The 22,569-nt window shown below is 30.9% G+C and overlaps 1 protein-coding gene and 1 long non-coding RNA gene across 3 annotated transcripts; one reads left to right on the forward strand and one right to left on the reverse strand.

Moving 5' to 3' along the window:
• Nucleotides 1-1,569: 1,569 nt before the first annotated feature.
• LOC148608702 (uncharacterized) lies at nt 1,570-10,651 on the reverse strand. The gene is made up of 5 exons (XM_088541782.1): nt 10,518-10,651; nt 3,036-3,195; nt 2,615-2,734; nt 2,152-2,223; nt 1,570-1,780 (listed from the first exon to the last, which is right to left on the reverse strand). The coding sequence occupies exons 1-5, from the start codon at nt 10,612-10,614 to the stop codon at nt 1,573-1,575; spliced, it is 657 nt and encodes a 218-aa protein (XP_088397908.1). The 5' UTR covers nt 10,615-10,651; the 3' UTR covers nt 1,570-1,572.
• Nucleotides 10,652-12,244: 1,593 nt separating this feature from the next.
• On the forward strand, nt 12,245-22,280 carry LOC148608703 (uncharacterized). 2 transcript variants are annotated; one of them, XR_015914437.1, is made up of 6 exons: nt 12,245-12,557; nt 19,810-19,938; nt 20,213-20,414; nt 20,964-21,033; nt 21,420-21,636; nt 22,194-22,280. It is a non-coding gene; the product is annotated as an uncharacterized LOC148608703 (long non-coding RNA). The 2 variants fall into 2 exon arrangements; XR_015914438.1 differs by having other exon boundaries at nt 20,275-20,414; nt 22,194-22,279.
• Nucleotides 22,281-22,569: the final 289 nt, after the last annotated feature.

Consider the following 22,569-nt stretch of genomic DNA (forward strand, 5'->3'; position numbering starts at 1 on the left):
TAAACCTTTTCGAATACCGTTTTGCTTCAAAATCGACAAATTTTACACCTGCAAAAATAACCATCAATATGGTATTGTATATCCATTTTAGGAAACTGTATATTGAAAATCTGAACCGAATTATTTAACTACAAATACGGCCTTGATACTGATTTCTTTACGCCATCTGCACTCGTTTTCAACAACTTGAATGGTTGACAGCTGAAAATAGGATTACATATCACAAATGTGTTTCAACTTTTAAAAAAGTATAAATGTTCCAAATAAAACTTCAGTAATGATGATTTCAATCTAGTAGTAACATAACGTTTATTATGTTTTAAGAGCCTAATTGTAAAAAAAAGATCTAGCATGGTACAAAAAGTACGCGTAGTTACAGCAAATTCTGGTATAGCTTGAAAAACTTGAAAACTACTTATGCCTATGCTGAAGTGATATTGCCATAGATGAAATGAAAGTTGACAATACGGAATGAGAAGGCATTGTGTCTGTAGTATACTTTTGTCATGAGTTTTCCTTTTCAATCGATTTCACACAAGATTGTTCAATTACACTAGTACAACTCTAAGTATCAATGAAAAAATTCACATAACTGCCTAATTTTCTAAAAAGATGCTTATTACACAGCAAACAGAGTTGATGTCTTTGTATGGTTGTATGCAAATATTTGATTTTTAAACATATTATTGAATTCTTGTATTTGTTTATTTTGATGACCTCGGGGAAGAGAGTGTATTTACTAACTGTTCCATATTCTTGAAAGAAAATGTTATTATATCAGTTTATTATTATTTTTGTCGAAAATAAGTCGTAACCCCTATAAAAATAAAATTGTTGCTACCTTGGTTTTCAAAATAATAAAGATTAATATTACGGTTACGGTTAGGGTTAGGGTTAGTACGATGGAAAACCATAAATCTCTGCTATCCTCTTTTGGTCTCTCTACCAAGGACGATGATTGTGATTTTCCGTCTATGTACTGGATTCCTAAACTCCACAAGAATCCATACAAACAACGTTTCAAAGCTGGATCTGCAAAATGTACCACCAAACCTCTTCGAAAACGTTTAACCTCTATACTCACAACTGTCAAAGAGGGTCTGCAGTCCTACCACAACACGTGTTACTCTCGTAGTGGTATTAATTCAATGTGGATCCTGAAAAATTCGAAAGGTCTTTTGGAGACAATCAGTTCAGGACTATTACCTGAATATAATAGCATTAAAACCTATGATTTTTCAACACTGTATACTTCTATTCCCCATACTGTTTTTCAAAAACAGATGGTACACCTAGATACAAATATATAGTTCTTGGTAGAGATTCCTCATGCTTTGTAATTCCAAATCATCTTCCAAATATACAGAGGAAGATGTTTACAAAATGTTTTTAGTGGAGTCCGGGTTGCTCATTTCATTTGTTAATTTGTATGTATGATTTTAGTTACTTTATGTTCTTTGTTGTGTTTGTCAATTTTCCATGTCTGGACTTTGTCCCTGGAATGCATTCTTTTGATTACCGCTATAACCTTGGTTACCTTGATTACTCTTGCTAAGTTGACATTATATATGTTTAATGTACATATAATTGAGAACTTACGTGTTCATGACCTAGGAAATTAATTATATCACGTAGAGTCTTAATTTCCCATTTCTGAAACGGATTCTTCTTTGTGTAAAGATCAAGCCTTGGAGAAAATATGTTTTTGAATTCTCCCCCTATTCCGATAGGAAAGAAATGAGCACCACTTGTTCGAATATATTCCGTAGAATTTCCCATACTGAAATTTAAAACAATCATGACACAAGCAGTTATTTTTTCTTATATATTTTGTATGCCGTGCAATGAATTGATAAAACATGATATTTTTATCTTTAAATCGAATATTCTTTGTCTGAGTTTACAATGGTTTTATAATAATAATGATATTTAAAATGAGAAATTCATTAAGGATATTACAGTTTAATACAGTTTTTTTTCTATCGGACTTCTTTACTTAAATATTACCATTTGTAATAATAACATATCTAGCTCTTTTAACACAATATTTCAAAATGAAATAGTGTATTCAGACAGGATCTTATGAAGCCGTTACGCATACTTATTTAGATACAACACATTGCACATTTAAATCGCTTGATTTGTTGTTACCTTGGATCAAACGAAAATACATCACAACCAAGTGAGGCAAATACGTCATCAGGACCAAACCCATAGTTAATACTACAATAAAACAATGATAATTACAAACACCAGAAAATAAAGTTTGCCAAAATCAAGCAAATCTTCGACATTAATACAAATTGAATGCTGCCCATTGTAATTGTTTACACAGGCCGGTTTTAAAAAGCTTTGTTAAATAATGTCGGTATTAATTTCTTTTCAAATGAAAGGGCCATGTCCCAAATGAAGAGTGTACAGAAAGATCTGCACTCGATTGAACCGAAGTAGATATTGTTTAGTTGGAATACATACTACAGAATATAAAAGTTCAGCATGTTTTGATATTCCATCAGAATGGGGATTAAACTTACACGAATAAGAATTATCTTTATAAATTAAAAGTTATTACTGAGAGCACTCCTATTCATCGTTCAACTGCAAAATATCTTACCCAAAGGAATACACCAAGCAGGGTTTCTTGACAACAAAAGGAAATGAATTCCATTCCAGCCAGTTTCCACGCCATGTTTTGTTCCTACATTGAAACTCCATTTTCTTGCCCCTTAGGTCTCTGTGAAATTAAAAACAAATTTGAAAGAACTAACTCAAATACACGTAAAATCAAAATGTCATGAAACAAATTGTGATTCACTCGTAATCAATTTTGGATTAACCTATTTAAAATTGCTACTTTATGCTCATCATTACAATGCATTCATATCATCAATGAAAGTTAATTGCAAAGGACACGAATAAAGATTATTAAAAAAGACTTTTTGCAAGATTATAGAGTGGTACAAAACAAATTTAAACAGGCAAAAATAGCTGTATCACAAGGTCTACACTAAACAATGAATAAATGAAATATTTACGCAGCGATTTCCTTCAGAGCCCGTTTCCAGTCTGTTCTTGGATTCAACTTATGTATATCATCCCCAATACTTCTTGATAGAGATAGATCAAAGTCAAAAGGTCCATTTCTGAGTGTATTGATTCTGGATTCTGTATTCCGCGTCAGTCGATTTTTAACATCTGCTCGTAATAAAGACTTGCTTGTTTATTTTGTAATATTCATTTCGTTTTTTGTTTGTTTTGTTTTGTTTTGTTCGTTTTTGTTTTGCTTTATTTATTTTGTTTTGTTTTTGTTTCCCGACCAGCGAAAGCTATCTTTCTATACAGCCGAGCTGGCCGAGTGGTCTAGGCCGCTGGGCTTTGTGTGAGTGGTGTTGCCAGAGATGTCACAGCGGTAATAATCTTAAATATAGGTACTGCAGAATTTTTTTTTAATTCTGCAGGACCCACTTTGAGTTTATACAAGTACAGGAGTAACAAGTTGTCGTGGTAGGAACGTAGACCATCTTTTACAACTGTGAATTCATAAGTTAAAAGTTGTGAAAGCGTTTTGGTGGTACATTTTACAGATCCAGCTATGTAAAGTTGTCTTCATGGATTCTTCTATAGTTTAGAAATCTAGTACATAGACAGTAGATCACAATCATCATCTTTGGAAAATCAACCGAAAGAGGATAGTACGGATTAATGGTTTTCAACTATCTCTTCTTTGAATTGCGGTAGCAGTATAGGTTTTAAAACTGCTGATATTGACCTACTAAAAACGTTCAGACGTTTCAAAATTAAAGACCTCACAGTCTTTACCCATTCTGACAGTGAATCAGTTTCTTCTCGTTTTTTTTTTGTTTTTGTTTTTTGTTTTTTGTTTTTTTGTTTTGTTTATCCATTTTCCAAGTCCTCCACTGCATTCATAAGTATTTTTGAATTATAATTTTAATTTGTAGAGCGTGGTTTATGGTTGTTTGGACCTTTGAAAAAACACAAAAGAATGCAGGATAGAAAGTAACATACAAAAAACCTAAGACAAAATATCACAGTCTTGATTTTAGAGAAATTCAGGACAAACCGTTACAGGACAACATGTCACAAATAATAATTTTGGGGATTATCCTAAAAATGGTTTTCTATTGTTTGTTTTATAAATACTAATCTAATAGTATTTTCTGACATAGTAAATAAACAAAAATTAAAACAATATCATGTGGAAAATCCTGTAAACAGTTATTCGTTTAGCTTAGTTTTTTAATGTAAAAATATTCTTCTTGCATTTACAAATCAAAATTAATATTGCAAATTTTGTTAAACAAATAAATGTGTCACTTTATAGTTGTGTGACTGCAAATAAAATGGAAAGAAAATTTGCTAGGTTAAGGCCGTTTTAAGTTAAAATAATAAAAAAAAACAAAAATCTTTAAAGTTGCATTCCACTGTAAAACTGTTTTAAAATGACTAAAATTGCTACTATACGTTTTCTTTTCAGTTTGTTTGATAAGACAAGTTTCAAAATATGCGATTTATTGGAATTTTCCCTTCTGAATCACGTGATCATTTTTTGACATCCTTCAACTCAACTATAAAATGCCTTTGCCCGACCTGTTAATCGCAAACAAATTTATTAAAATCTAGCAAGATAATTTGTATTAAGGTATTTATCCTGAATTTTGCTGGAATTAGAAATGAATCGTCAGATTTGCCAAGAAATCTATACCAGAAATATGGTGTGCGGTAAAATTTAATAATATATCAAAGTCGGCGAAATATTTTTTTCAACTATCCTTCACGATGTTTTGCCAGACACAGATAGATTCCCTACTTCATTACGATTCTATTGATGTATGACACAAGAAATTCGGTTGAGTGGAACAGGTCTAGCGAGATGAAAAAACCGACATAGTACGTTTCCAACTTCAATTCTCTTTTGATTACAAACGCTAAAATGATATGTTTCTAGATTCATTGTTAAATGACATAGTGGGTTATACAATTAAGGTATATGATGTATTTTCACTGATTTGCTTTATTATAACCGTGCACATCTTTTTTATCCACTGTATCACAGTGAAGGCTTTAAGATTGCAATACAAGTGTAATACAAATAAACTATTCTTACGGCTATATTATTCCGTTCAGTTCATCATACTATTTCGAACTACATGGCCGCCATGCATGTATGAACTTTCTGGCAACAACGTTCTCGACCAATCAAAAACGGCTATAAGCATGAAGAATATCATGATTAGGATTATATAAAAATGAAACACTGAGTAAATAATTATACCAGAAAGGGGAGATGTTAAAGCTTGCAAATAACGTCGTTTTCCATATATGGAAAATAAGTCGCACTTACTTAAATCGCACGAAATGTGAAATAAGCAAACTTCTAAAGAATATTTAAGATGAAAACTGACGTGATGCTTGTAACTCTCCATATATTTTCTATTTTCTTCCCATGTAATTAGATAGAATTTCCGAAAAGTGTCTGTTTTATAGACAATTGTAATCGCCATCAGACGATGACGTAGACATTACTTATGACCTTGTAGCATTTTATTCCTATGTTATTTTACATAGTAGAAATTACACTTAAAGTGACTTAACTACCCTGCATTTTACAACTTTCAAAATAGTAATTAAAACAGCAAATTTACTGTCAGATAAGCACACTTGGCTGTAAAGCTGATATACAATTTTGACAACAGTAACAGTTTTTAATTAGTCGGTAAAATTATGACCTCTTTGAAATATAATAACAATGCAGAGGAGACATGTTTGTTTCCCTTTCTTTTATTTTATTTCATTCTTTATTGTTATTATTATTATTTTTTTTTTTTTGGCTTAAACCTCTGTCTAACTTTAATGCAATCGAATTTCTTTCACCAATTGTTATGATTTTTTATTCTTGAGTTTCCAACTATGTACTGGATTCCTTAATTCCACAAGAATCGATACAAACAAGGTTACATAACTGGATCTGCCAAATCTTCCACAAAACCTCTTTCAAAGAGGATCTCAAGTCTCACCACTACACTTGTTACTCTCGAAGTGGTATAAATTCAATATGGATCCAGAAAAAATCGAAAATTCTTTTGGAGACCCTCAAGTCAAGATCATAATCAGAATATAATAGCATTACAACCTATTATTTTTCAACACTGTATGCTTCTATTTCTCATACTCAGTTAAAATCCCGACCTAAAAATACTATACATCGTTGTTTCTCCAACAGAGATGGTACACCTAGGTATTAGTATATAGTTCTTGGTAGAGATTCCTCATATTTCGTGAAATATTATTCCAAATCATCTTCCTAATATGCAGAAGAAGATGTTTTCAAAATGCTGGAATTGTTTATCGACAACATATTTGTCCAGTGTGGTGGGCGCGTTTTTCAACAAACGGTTGGCATTCCAATGGGAACAAATTGTGCTCCTCTATTTGCTGACCTAATCCTACACTCTTATGAGGCTGACTTTATCATTGAATTGATCCGAAAGAAAGGTCATCGTTTAGCTAGTTCCTTTAATCACAGTTTCCGTTATATAATTGACGTTCTATCGCTAAACAATCCGAGTTTCGGGGACTTGCTACATCGCATCTAATCAAAAAAACTTGAGAAAAGGATGCTACAGACACTGCGAAGTCAGCCTCATATCTTGACTTACACTTTCAGATCGATGGTAAAGGAACACTATTGACCAAACTTTACGACAAACGTGATGACTTTTCATTCAGAATTGTCAATTTTCCTTACATCTTTGGCAACATCCTTCCAGAACCTGTGTATGGAGTTTTCGTATCACAACTCATACGTCATGTCAGAGCTTCCCGTAATTACGTAGACGTTTTGTATCGCGCTAGACTTACAGTTAGGTTTCTGGAACAGGGTAATGTTGCTGCAAGATAAGATTGAAGTCAGTTCAGAAGATTTATGGTCGTCATCATGAACTCGTGGATCGTTATGATGTTTCCCTCTGCACCATGAAAATTGATTTGTTCAACGTTTCATAGTTTTTCTTTCCTCTTTCGTCTGTCCCGGACTTGATGTTTTATGAGCAACTCGGCGGTAGTTGCTAGAAAGCAGGGGACGCTTACCGTACCGGTGTACCTGGTCCATGCTCTCAGTTTTTAGTGGAGTCCGAGTTGCTCATTTGCTTTTGTCACTTTGTATGTATTATTTTAGTTACTTAATGTTCTTTGTTGTTTATGTCTGCTTTTCATGGTTGGTCTTTGTCCCTGGATTGCATTCTATTGATTTCCGCGAGAAACTTGGTTCCATTGATTACTCCTTGACTTTGCGTACTGCAACTATTTGTCCATTGGGTTGATCAGGTTATGATTTGTGATTTGTTTTTGTCCTACCAAATTATGACTTTTAATTCTGTGACTTTCTAAAACAGTCCTTCTCATTATTGTGTAATATTTACATTTATTTAAATATAATTTCTATTATTTTAAACAAAATTTTATTAGCTTGACTTATGTCAAGTGTGTATTAAGTATAAACAAAAACGCGGTTAATAAGAATTAATGTTAAAATTGGGATAAATAATTGTTTTGTCTGGTCTTATCTCGATATGGTTCGGACGTACAGCTTTTTTTTACTACGCACGGTTTGGTGATCCGTTACTTAAATATCGGCTAGTGACTTCCATGTTCTACAGACGTGCCTCGCAGTTTTCAATTATTTGTTGGAATAACAAGAAACTGCAAAAAATAACACGGTAGCACAAAATGAAGAAATGGTTTATGAATTTTTAAGGCCGCTTTTATTTTTTTTTCAAATTAGTCGGTGAAATATATTTGTTAAAGATATTTCAATATGTATTGAAATGCAAATTAACTACTACTGTAGTGTGCAGCGCGGCCTGGTGCTTGAATTTTTCTAATCATGGGAATCACCATTTGAGTGGAAATCAAAATAACGTGTCAAAGATGAAGACTAGACAGGGAAAAAGAAACAAACAACAATGAAAACTATAAATAACTAGAAAACAGTTACAAAGATATAAACGTAAATGGCAACCAGGACACCACAAAAAAATGGCATCATTAACCAGGTGCATCGGTAGGGTAAGGGTTTTTCTCATGTCAAGTTTAGGGTAGATGAAAGAGAAAAAAGAAAACTATGACACGAAGAAAACATTGGTTGATATAGTACAGATTAATTCTCCATGACGATACACGAGTGAATGATAACGAACATAGTGCACGTAGTTTTGGTTGCCTCCTGTAAAATGTACGAGTTGTAATCTCCACACGCAGGTACAAAAAGGGTAGCTGCTACAGACGGAAGGATAGTTGACGAAACGGAATGAAAAGTCAATCGTGTGTATCGTATTCTTTGGTCATGATTTTTCACTTTCCGTCGATCTCTTAGTATAGGATGTCAAGGTATGATGTTGATGTCATAGTGTCCGTAAGGTCTTCTGTGTTACGTTATTTTGGACAGATGCGACGTATAAAATATTTGAATATAGAACTATTTCAACACAATTTGTATCTTCAAAGCGAAAACTGAGATAAAAAGAACTGGCTAATTGATGTTTTGGATCAGATCAGCTATACAGGCCCAAATGAGTAAATAAATAGGTCAGCGAGAATTGGATCTCAATTTGTACCAATTAGAATGACGACAGTGTGTTGAAGAACACTTCCACCACACCTTACAAATATGTTGTCGATCAAACATTCTAGCATTTTGAAGCATCATCAGTATATTTTAAAGATGATTTGGAATCGATTGTTACAAAGTATTAAAACCTTTTATCAATTACTACGTTCTTGTATCAAGGTGTTTTTTTTTTCAAGATCCACATTGTATGAATACCACTACAGGAGTAGTTAATATGGTGGTAAGACTGAAGACCATATTTGACAGATGTTAGTATGGAAGATAATAGTTTCGAAAGATGTTTGGTAGTACGTTTTACAGTTCCAGCTATGGTTTGCTGTATGTATGGTTTCTTGTGGAGTTGTGGAATTTAGTACATAGACAAAAGATCGCAATCTTTGTCTTTGGTGGAAAATAGAGTTTAGAACGGATTCATGGTTTGCCACTATCTCTTCCTTGTGGAAGCAGAATAGGTGTTATTACCAGATATAGATGGTAAAGGCAAAACTATTGACCAAACTTTCCTTTCATCTTTGGCAACATCCTTCCAGAACCTGTGTATGGAGTTTTCATATCACAACTCATACGTCATGTCAGAGCTTCCCGTAATTACGTAGACGTTTTGTATCGCGCTAGACTTACAGTTAGATATCTGGAATTGGGTAATGCTGCTGCAAGATTAGATTGAAGTTATCAGTTCAGAAGATTTATGGTCGTGATCATGAACTCGTGGATCGTTACGATGTTTCCTTCTGTATGTATGGTTTCTTGTTGAGTTGTGGAATTCAATACATAGACAAAAGATCGCAATTTTCGTCTTTGGTGGAAAATAGAGTTTAGAACGGATTCATGGTTTGCCACTATCTCTTCCTTGTGGAAGCAGAATAGGTGTTATTACTAGAGATCGATGGTAAAGGCAAAACTATTGACCAAACTTTCCTTTCATCTTTGGCAACATCCTTCCAGAACCTGTGTATGGAGTTTTCATATCTCAACTCATACGTCATGTCAGAGCTTCCCATAATTACGTAGACGTTTTGTATCGCGCTAGACTTACAGTTAGATATCTGGAACTGGATAATGCTGCTGCAAGATTAGATTGAAGTCATCAGTTCAAAAGATTTATGGTCGTCATCATGAACTCGTGGATCGTTACGATGTTTCCTTCTGTATGTATGGTTTCTTGTTGAGTTGTGGAATTCAATACATAGACAAAAGATCGCAATTTTCATCTTTGGTGGAAAATAGAGTTTGAACGGATTCATAGTTTGCCACTATCTCTTCCTTGTGGTAGCAGAATAGGTGTAATTACTAGAGATCGATGGTAAAGGAAAACTACTGACCAAACTTTACGACAAACGTGATGACTTTTCATTCAGAATTGTCAACTTTCCTTTCATCTGTGGTACCTACGTATGGAATTTTCATGTCACAACTCATACGTTATATCAGACCTTTTGTATTGCGCTATACTTCTTACAATTAGGCTTCTAGAACACTACCCTTTTTTTTTCAATGTTTCACTAATTTGTTTTATAAAGTCTGCTGTTTTGCACTATCACGAATATGTTGTTTGTCTATAATTAAAACCTAAAGACCAATTCCTCTTTACTGTACATCACGCTCATAATTTTGTTTCAGAGGGATAAAAGAGTATGTCAATAAATCTAAGGAATGGTAATCTATTTGTAATAAAATGATTGAACAACTGAAGGTAAATTTAATTTACAAATTTAGTCGTTGAATGTCAGTTTAGACGCACGTACTTTCAAGTTTTACAAAAATTGACATAACAGGAACAATTACTCTGACTTAAAATAAGTAAAAAGATTTAATGAAAAATAACTTATATACCTATCTGTGCATTCTGAATTATGAATTTCTATCTTACCGCTAAAATACAGATATGAACAGAAGGCACACAGGATGACAACTAAAAGGTTTGTTAACAAACGTTTCCCCATCGCTAACGCCTTCAAACTCTGCATTCACCTGTCGAAATAAAATAAAAACACAATGAACATATATTCGATGAACATGAGTAACTAGAAGAAAATGCTTCTAATTTAAGATTATTGAAGAACACCAGTTATATATATATATATATATATATATATATATATATATATATATATATATATATATATATACAAACGTCTCAGAATGTGACGACTCTATTCACTACACTGCTCAATCGGACCAAATTGATACAGGGAAGATATGTAAACGTATAGAAAGGTCTGAAAAATTCCCAACGATGTTAGAACTGTCAAATATGCGATGAAAATTTTTGGTCGTTCCCTCCGCGGGACTCGAACTCGTACTGCTGTGACATCTATGGCAACACCGCCTGCAAAAAGTCCAGCGAAAGCTATATTAGCTGGCCGAGTGGTCTAGGGCGCTAGATATATACACAGATGCAAAAAATTCTTGAAAATTTGTAGATATTTTCCTCTGTACTTACATAAAAAGAGTTGTGAATGCAGATTATCATCACAAAATAACCATTTTCCTTTGTCTTTTTTGAAGAAAAACATCATTCTCATACGCGATAGGAAACTGTCTATTTTTTCACTTACCTCGAATGATATTTTTTTTCGATAAATACTACATAATTTGGGACTTAAACATATAAATTCGATTTTATTGTAAATAGAAGAAGAATGACTTTAAAATTCATTGTTAAATATAGCAAAATATTAACTCACTTTGTTTAATTTCAACACCATTAACTATTTGGCGAATTTCTTTTGTTATGACGTTGAAATTGAATAACTCAAGTTGATATTTTGTAATATTCAACTTTCACTCATTATGAAACCTATAACAGAATAGTATTTTCTTATCAATTACATAGTGGTGTGCATGAAATACTTATTCGTGCGCACAAAGTTAAATTACCAAGGTCGTGTGCACTTCATAAAAAACTAAATCGTGAACACGAATTTTCCTCAACTAGGAACGATGATATGTCATCTATATATCAAAAATTGAGAACAAAGGATCTGGCAAATTGCTATTCCTTTAAAGATCAGATCAGCTATAAATTTGGCATCATAGGAGTGAAGAAATTGGTCAGCAAGTAGAGGAGCACAATTTTTTTCCATTGAAATGCTGACTGTTTGTTGAAAAAAAAAACGTGTCTGCCACACTGGACAAATATGCTGTCGATCGAAAAGTGTAGCATCTTGAACACATTTTCGGTATATTTGGAAATGATTTTGAATCGTTGTTTACACAGTATGAGAATTTTCTACCAAGTACTACTTATCTGTATCTAGATGTACTGTCTTTTCAGGAGTAACAATGACATGTAATGTTCTTGGGTTGGGATTTTTACTTATGTATGGGGAATAGAAGTAAAAAAGGTTGAAAATCATAGGTTTTAATGTTTTCTGATAATCTTGAATGGAGGGTTACCAGAGGATCTTTTGAATTTTTCAGGATCAAGATTCATCAAAAACAAAAAAATTAAATAAATAAAATAAATAAATAAATAAATAATATATATATATATATATATATATAATTAAGTAAATAATAAAATAAGTAAAAACAGTGCATTTTAAGGAAGTTTTGAAATTGGATAACTTGATCTCATTGTATTGACACACGGACTTGAATATAATTTTTGCGCCATTTTATTCGTACTAATAGATATGGATTTTAGTCTTTTAGTTTAAACATATAAATCAGTGACAACCTCTCAAAGGATTTCATCCAATAGAAAGGTTTTCTGTCAAGATTGACGTCTTTAAAGATAATTCAGTTGTATGCCTACATAATACATGAGTAGAACAACCAATCGCACGATAATGCATACAGTATTTGAGTTTAATGAAATTCTTTGCGACGCAGATAAACTTTTTCGTGAATAAACAATTCAGACATTGAAAGTTTCTTCAAGTTTCCAGCTGTCGTTTAGAATAAGGTAAGCCTTTTTTATACGACTTTACTGATATACAAGAGGTAGTACATGTTGTTTGTTTAACAAGACGTTTCAGAATACATAACAAAAATGGATTATTTAATGAATTGATTCAACATTTTTTTATTTGCCATAAGCTTTTCATTGACTTGCACCGGACAAAATGTTCACTTCGACAAATTTACTACTATTGTCGAATGACATCCAGACTTTTCAATTAATACACTTTTGTGTTTTATTTACACTAGTTGTTTGATTTTTATAGTAACTATTTGACGCATACAATGTATATTTTTTGTCCATCTGTTAAATGTGGATCTGTTGTGTTTTGTAATTAATATCAAGTTTATCTTCAGTGCCCGACGTACATTTGAGAAAAAAGGTTAGATAGTCACGATTTGGTACAGGCACGTATTTATCCGTGTAAAGAATCTTTACTTCAAGCTACGCATTAAACAATTATAAGCAACCAAAAAATTGTTGTCTCCCGTTCCGTAAAGTAGTGTTTTTTTTTCAACAAGAATTAACTTAATTGAAACACGTTTATTTACAATGCGGTGATCATCGAAAGTATTCCGATGTCTGCTGCACCATAATATTTTCTTTATTAGTACTATAGGTAGAACATTATAAGCATGTATATGTATAATTCATTGTTGATAAACTAATTACTTTAAGCAAAATCTACTGCATATAAATTATGAAGTTTTATATAAATGAGAAAAATAACAAATAAACTATTTCATTAAAACTTGTCATTGCCTATTGTATCAAATTGATGTAGGAAAGTTTAAAATAAATGCATCTATATATAGGTGTTAACTTTGCCGTCTTTATCGGGAGATTCTCAGTATTTCATCATACATTCCGTAATATCCAACTGTTCTATCTGTCTCCCTGTGTGAACTTAAAAGTTGCCGCTTTCGGAATTTTCGGTATTCATTGGTCACAATGATGAGAAAAAAGGGATGTCATGAAGCTCAGAAATAGCAAACTTCAATTTTATTTCTGAAAACCAATTTAGTGTTGTAAAGTATAAAATTAATCTATCAGAAATTATAGCGTAGTTTTTTTTAAACCAAAAGATATGTCGTAAAATTGATGCTAGGTCAAATCTCCATTTTTCGGAAAATTTTAAGAGAGAATGGTCTTTCTATTGAGTTTCCGAACATTAACGCCTTTGCAAATTTCCGCTCAAATGCATAATTAAATTGTCATATACCTTAAAATCATGTTAAACAACTATTTTCGTTTAAATGTCAAATGGGTATTCATACCACAAAACCTCAAATGGTTCGCCACCGGGCCACGCTTATATAATCTAACAATTCTCGATGTATTGTTGCGCCTCTCAAAATCAACGACATGGGACACGCCTGCCTTTGTTTTTCAAGATTTTCAAGAGGCGGATAACAAAATTTTGAAAAAACACATGACTTTAATACAGACGTAACACAGGCTGCAGCTGATTGAAATAAAAAAAAAAACTTTATTTAACACAAATTTATATAACATTTTAAACAACGACCAAAAGATGAACTGCTGACAACAAATAGCACGATATGACCCAATATCAACTTAAACCTCCCTTAACAAGTACTGAAATTACACGTAGATATTTACACATGACCATTGAGAATTTCACGTACATCCGTACACCCGATGAACGATGAGGCAAATCAATTCATCAGGAAACATCACAAGCATTGATACAAATACTGGTCAGTATTGGCATATTTAAAAAAAGCTTACACTGAATATGAAAGAAATGTTGGAAATTTTTAAATTACATTATATACATGAAATTCCATTGACAGGATTTTATACACACAAAAGAGCGTAAAAATTGAACATCTGTATATAAACTTTGCAATATCGAATACATGCAGGTACATGCTTGATATGTGTACATTACACATATACATGTATTTGGAGAAAGTAGTCTTCACAAAAGTGTTTTCAAATTCATTTAATCATTTCATTAAGATAAATGCAGCTTGTTTTTGTTCATGCAAAAATAAGAATCAGGAGAGAGTTAAATCTTTATTTGCGGTTAATATTAGAACAGTGTTTCCAACTTTGCCGGATCATACTGGGAAATGGACTACATTGCTACATTTATTAGAAACAAAATTATCTTTTGAGAGTGTGTTACTGGTTTCTATACACTAATGCTTATACATGTGACAGCTGTTTAAAAGCCTCTCAATCAACGCAAAAATAAATTAAAACGGAGAACACTGAGAGTCTTATACGGATACTAAAACAAACAAGTATTAAAAACAAACGGTGTAATTCGGTTACACGGGTGACCAGGTTTGAATCATGTGACAGTTAACTAGGTCATATGATACATGTACATGTTAACTTATTTTTATAAGCGATTTTTTTATGAATTTGAAAATTTGTTAGTTAATGGACGTAGAAACCTAGCTGCAGCGTTAACCCCAAAATTCTTTTTCCTGTAAAAAGAATGAATTACGCACACTTTCAGTTTCAATCTTTTTTGGTTAACGCTGGGTCTCACTATGAAATAACTTGCAAACGAGTGAAAAAAAATGCTATTTTATTTACTGAATAGCTTCAAGATGGTTTTCGTGCAAGCATTCCGCAATCGTTACTTTTTGAATTAAAGTCTTCATGCATAAAACTGAGAATTTCAATATAAATTATATGATCATTTAGCTTTCCGAAATTTTAACAATTATTTACAAATTATACCAATAGGCAGAACAAGGCCTTATGGGCCCAAATCCTTTAATTTTTTTATCAAAGTTTACATATTTTTTATTTTAACAAAGAAATGTTCTACATTTTTACCTGTAATTATAGTCTATATACGAACACTTAGACTTTAAATTGCAATTTGCAAATTTATTACCTCAGTATTGACAAATAAAATCCAAAAAATAATTTGGTAATTCCACCTTTTTTTCTGCCTGAAAATGATCCCCTCATTATAAGAGAACTGATATTTCTGACAATGTATAATATATGAAACTCATTTCAGAATTTGTTTTCGCAGAATCATTTATATCTTGATTTTTTAATCAGCAATGTGTTAAGAAAGAAAGTTAATATTCGACTTGTTCAGTTGTATCTGAATAATAAGCTACTAGAATATAACTATGATGCAATTAAAGTAACAAGCTTGACTTGATACAACTATTCACCATGAAAATAAGGTAAATCGTGGATAATTAATATATAGACAGGGTAAGAAAAATCAATACATGTACAAAGGATGAAATAAATGAAAAGAAAACATAGAAATTTAAATTTGACTGACCACAATGGAAGCTACCATATACCATAAGGCAACTGAGACTGAATGATCTTTGTATTTGTATCCTCTGCTTTCCTATTTTTCACCAAAAAAAATTAATACTATAATAAAAGGTTTGATTATCGCCACTAGTCGGATGTCAATTTTTTTGCAAATGGGGGCTTATTGTTTTCTACTTTTGTACCCACCTGATATGGAGCTAATTTTTTTGTATATAGTATATATGATAATAAGTCTTTAAGTATTTGTTGGTGAGGTAAAATTCCCATGAAATATTTAGGGATCATGAGTGATTTTGAAAATTATTGTGCTGTCAAATGAACTCTCATTTTTTACACGCTTGTGTGCTTTAAATGCTAAATAAATATATTTGTTGTAATTTTCAACCTAGAGCATATATTTCATCGATACAAATAAAAACAAAATTGTATGATGATGCCTCCTAGATCAAGATTTCCTGTTTTTATGTGAATAAGGTACATTCACTTTCAGTTAACTTAAGTTAACTTTTTTGTGCGAAATGAAAGGAAATTAACTCTGCGACTTGAGTATGTAACCATCAGTGTAAAACGTGATGTGGACAAAAGATCAATTTATTAATTATTGTTCTCCACTGTCCCCGCATAATATTTGAATAATTGGTGCAAGTGAAAACATGTCGATCGTATTATAGTTCTACTTTCATCTGTATTTACATGTATGCATTTTTAATGCTGTTACTATATTAAGTAGACAGATAGAACATATTTTTATATGCCTTTATCTAATTCTGTCGATTTCGGATGTTTGTAAACTATTTCCATGTTGTCTGCTTTGCTTGCATTTATGGTTTGAAATGAATGATTCCGCCCTTGTGCCCCTAAACAACAGGGAAAATATTTTTAAATTGCGGTTGACAAAAGACAATTGCTTGATATGTTGGATCAGTGTAAATCATTCTGGATATAATCTTCCTGTATATCAAGTTTATTTACTTCCAACATAGAAACTCCCGCTGGAAAAGATAGGATCTGGAACAGGGTTATGTTGCTACAAGATTAAAGTCATCACTACTCAAGTTTTATGGATGGATTCGTTATTTTTTATGGTGCATTCATCTGCACCATGAGAAACAATTTATTCATTGTGTCATAGTTTTACTATTACCTCGAACTTCACATTTTATGAGCACCTCAGCGATAATGTTGAAAAAAGCAGCGATCGCTTTCCCTGACGATGCACCTGGTCTATGCTCCCAAAATTTAGTGGAGTCCACGCTTGCTCATTTACTTTTGTTACTTTGTACGTGCTATTTAATTATTTCATGTTCTTGGTTGTTTGTGTATATTTTCCCTGTCTAGTCTTTTTTTTATACTCAAAGATGTTGCGGAATTCGGGCTGCTCATTTAGTTATGGATTCTCCTCATGGTCTCTTATAACGTTTTGGCTACTATTTAGTTCATCTTTTTATTCATAAAACATGCAATAAAACATGTGGTTTTTTTTAAACAAATAAGTGAAAATGAAAATCTGGATACTTATCTTTTTTTGTATAAATAATTGTTATGCGAAAGTCACTTAGAATACTAAAAACTATTTGTTTCAGATTTCATACAATCACATAGTCTACAAATACAGCCACAACCAAGTATATAATACATATAAGAAGTCTACTGGGATGTAGCAACTCTACAGTTTTACTTGCTAATGCATTGCTGTGTAGATCAACATAAAATGTTAATTCAAGGATACATGTAGATGCATATTTAAGTCTAAGATGCACCAAACTCTCTCTATATAAATATATAATTATAGATTGCACGTACAATGCCTTTAATAGAAATTATAATATATCATAACTAAAAAACATACATTTAGAAAATGTCAGCAAGAAAATTATAACTCGTAACATAAAAGAAAAAACACAATAAATAAGCAAGAATGAAATAATAATAATAAAAAAAACAAAAAACAAAAAAAATAAAACAAAACCAAATAAAAACAAATGTCAAAATGTCGCCTAAGATTAAATTATTATTGATTTGGATTTTGAGCAGAAAATTTAAAAGACAAGAAATTTATAACTCACAACACAAAAGAATAATAAATACATAAGCAGGAATGAAATGTAAAAAAAAAAAAAACAAAACAAAACAAAAACAAAAAAAAACCAAAAAATGAACACAAGAAATCAAACACAAAAAACAAAAATAAACAAAACAAAACAAACGAACAAACACACTTAAGAAACAAAAACAAGAACAAATTAATTCAAAGCAAAACAAGCAACTAAAATACAGGGATAAGTTACAGAATCTTGAAAACACTTTCCGTGTTTGTTTGAAAGTAAGAAATTTACGCGGTAAATAAAAATTTATGTAAATGTTTATACTACAACTTGTTTCAGGAATTAAATAAAAAATAATAACACAATCTAAACTATATATGAAATAGATGTTTGCATTCATTATTGTTTTGTGTAAAATTCTATTTTATTAAAAAAATTTCAATGAAGGGGAGATAACACTTAATTAATTTGCAAAAAGAAAGATGCCAGAAACATTTAGTCTTTGCTTGCAAGAATTTCATCTAAATATTTCAAATCTTAATACGGAGACGAAATGTAAATAAGCTCGTGCGATCATTCTTTCCAAAATTAAGCAAATGTAAAATCAGCATAAATAACAATGAAATAATCAATTCACATTATCACAAACATCATCATATTGTTGATCTTTTTCAAGCTTTTGATTTGATTCGTCAGAATGTATAAAAAGTCTCAATCGTCAGAGACATCTAATTTAAGTAATACTTCTTAGAACAATTACATACCAAGAACCAATATATTATGCGCATATAAGTATAGAATATATTTTTTTCAATACAGGATATCAGATACAAGTTATCACACTTTCTTTGCAAGTAGATATACTTTATTGAATTTATTTATTCATAAAAACGAAGAATATAAATAAAATGTAAAACAAACATATATCTTTTATAGTATCAACTTAATTGACATACTGTACATCATCAGAAAACATCATAACTAACATCATCGTATTGTAGGTTTTGAAACTAGATTCTCATTTCCAAATTTATATTATGAACGAGTAAACAAGCAAAAAGGTATAAAAAGCATTAACTTCTATAAATTAACAGTTGCCCCCATTCACTGAAGTGACCGAATTAAAATAGCAAGAAAAAAAATATATATAATGAAAGTATCAGCATATTATTAATATTCCTATCCCTATTTCCTCTAGATCGCTAAAGGCAATTAAGAATATAGTGACATGTACATTATGTACCACAATGTTATTTCCGAAGGAAAGTCATAAGTTGATGTTGATTTGTTGATACATCTAACCTATTCAGAACAATTTCAAATGTCAAATACAATCTCAAAATATACCAGTCAGTAATACTGTGTGTATTCATGAGAATTTGTTTTTTAAAAGTTTGTAAAATTGGTTAATATCAAGGATAAACATCGAATTTTCAACATTGCAAAAATAAAGGAAGTCTTGGACAAGTTATCATCTTTTCCATGTACAAATCATTTGTTTGAAAAAAATGGATATTGAATACTTAATTTGGGATACGCTTGTAAAAATACCCCCCCCCCAAAAAAAAAAAACAAAACAAAACAAAACAAAACAAAAACAAAACAAAACAAACAAAAAAAAAACAAAAAAAAACCAAAAAACAAAACAAAAAACAAAACAAAACAAAAATAAACAAACAAACAAACAAACAAACAAACAAACAAAACAAAACAAAACAAAAACAAACAAACAAACAAAAAAAAAAAAACAGAAATAAAAACAAAAAAAACGCATGTCATTTGAATTGCTTTGCCATATTTCAACTTATTCACAAATCATTTTCAATGTGAACTTTATTCCTCTTATTTCAATTTCTCACACTCATTCTATGATTTGTGGTATATAATATATGAGAAAGAGAAAAATTATTTATCGTCAACAGTTTGCAGAATAAAGGATACCTCCATCAGAATATCAGGACACAGCTACATCTTAATTAAGTTTATGAAAAGATAAATGAAGGCAATAGTGAAGACTAATGACAAGTAGTACAGCGTCATTGCTACATTGGGTAAGTTTGTAGAAGATTTGAATATGTAAACACAATACTTCATAACAATACAATACCATTCAAACCTTAATTGATCAGAACATATATTTGGGTATTAATAACTTGCCTTTAAGTTTTTTTCACCAAAGAGTGAGGGCACTAACATAATCTTTTTTTTTCAAAAACATGAAGAAACTAGTGTTATTAAAACGAAATAAATAATGGAAATTCATTTTATCATTGTTTTATGATGGGCTTGACATTTTTCAACTATTTTAAATTATGTTTCATACAGTCATAATATGTCTTCTGATATATGATAAACCAGAAAGACATAAATATCTTCATCCTCAACAGTTGGCAGAATAAAGGAAACCTCCATCAATGTATTAATGTACAGTAACAGCTGATTTTAGTTTATCAATAAATCATCGAAAGCAATACTGAAGAATAATGAGCAGGAGAATATCGTTTTGTTTTCTCGTGTGCAGTCATGGGTAAGTTTGAAGAAGATATGTTTATAAAAACCCAATAATTCAGCACAATATCATACAATCCAAACTTAAATCTGTCAAGAAAGTGTTTGTGTACTTGTAACTAAACTTTGAAAGGATGTTTTGTTAATCAAAGGGAGACAATGCTGACAGTAATTATCAAAAACGTGTTGGATGTCTGAGACAAAATATCATCTTGTTTAAGTATTTATTATTATATTGTGATCAAATTTAATATTTAATACTCAAAGAAGCAAAAAATTGCAAAGAAATTGAGAAAAAAAGAACAATACAACCATACTGAAACATTTAGCTTATGTTATATAAACTGAATATACTTATTGCTTATGGTCACATGAATCAAAACTAACATCATTGTTATGTGGACATGTTTGAAACTGTCCTTTTATTTCCGTATTGATAAAATCAACAAGTAAAATAGAAAATGGTTAAACATCTTCATTTTCTACAGATTAACCATTATCTCCGCTTTTTTAAGAAACAATCTAGAGAGTATCAAATATACCGTGTTTTTATTTCTATAATATTCAGATCGTGAAAAGCAGTAACGGTTATGGTTACATGTAGCACAGTGTAATTACCTCGGGAAAGTCATGAATTGGTAAGTTGTAGACAATTTGTTGATAAATATTCTCCTACAATACATAACACAGATTTCATTCTAAAATATCATTTACAATCTAAAAATATACAAGTCAGCAATGAATATTGTCTGTATTCATGATTTACATCTTTAAAACATCAACTTATATAAAAATGTAAAGTATCAAGAACAAATAACAAATACAAATGTTTGAAAAAATAAAGGTAGTCTTAAACAAGTTATCATATTCCTCAAATACATACATTTTTATTGTGTTAGTAATTTAAGTGATTGTTTTAAATCATGAATTTTTAATAATAAATTTTGGATATGCTTGTAAAATTACAATTAAATTCCGCCAATATCATACGTATTGACTGGACTTAGTTCAACTATTTTTTTAGATATATTTCACACAGTCATAATATGTCTTCTGATATATGATAAACCAGAAAGACATAAATATCTTCATCCTCAACAGTTGGCAGAATAAAGGAAACCTCCATCAATGTATTAACGTACAGTAACAGCTGATTTTAGTTTATCAATAAATCATTGAAAGCAATACTGAAGAATAATGAGCAGGAGAATATCGTTGTGTTTTCTCGTGTGAAGTCATGGGTAAGTTTGAAGAAGATATGTTTATAAAAACCCAATAATTCAGCACAATATCATACAATCCAAACTTAAATCTGTCAGAAAAGTGTTTGTGTACTTGTAACTAAACTTTGAAAGGATGTTTTGTAAACAAAAAGGAGACAATGCTGACAGTAATTGGAAAAAAAACTTGTTGGATGTCTGAGTCAAAATACGATCTTGTCTAAGTATTTATTATTATATTGTGATCAAATTTAATATTTAATACTCAAAGAAGCAAAAAATTGTAAACAAACTGAGGAAAAAACAAGAACAATACAACCATACTGAAACATTTAGCTTATGTTATATAAACTGAATATACTTATTGCTTATGGTCACATGAATCAAAACTAACATCATTGTTATGTGGACATGTTTGAAACTGTTCTTTTATTTCCGTATTGATAAAATCAACAAGTAAAATAGAAAATGGTTAAACGTCTTCATTTTCTACAGATTTACCATTATCTCCATTTCAAAAAAAAAAAACAATCTCAGGAGTATCAAATATACCGTGTTTTTATTTCTATAATATTCAGATCGTGAAAAGCAGTAACGGTTATGATAACATGTAGCACAGTGTAATTATCTCGGGAAAGTCATGAATTGGTAAGTTGTAGACAATTTGTTGATAAATATTCTCCTACAATACATAACACAGATTTCATTCTAAAATATCATTTACAATCTAAAAATATACAAGTCAGCAATGAATATTGTCTGTATTCATGATTTACATTTTTAAAACATCAACTTATATAAAAATGTAAAGTATCAAGAACAAATAACAAATACAAATGTTTGAAAAAATAAAGGTAGTCTTAAACAAGTTATCATATTCCTCAAATACATACATTTTGATCGTGTTAGTAATTTAAGTGATTGTTTTAAATCATGAATTTTTAATAATAAATT

The sequence above is a fragment of the Perna viridis genome, chromosome 8 (genome assembly GCF_037379345.1).
Source record: "Perna viridis isolate PV_CMFRI_1.1 ecotype Kerala chromosome 8, ASM3737934v1, whole genome shotgun sequence".
Taxonomy (NCBI): domain Eukaryota; kingdom Metazoa; phylum Mollusca; class Bivalvia; order Mytilida; family Mytilidae; genus Perna; species Perna viridis.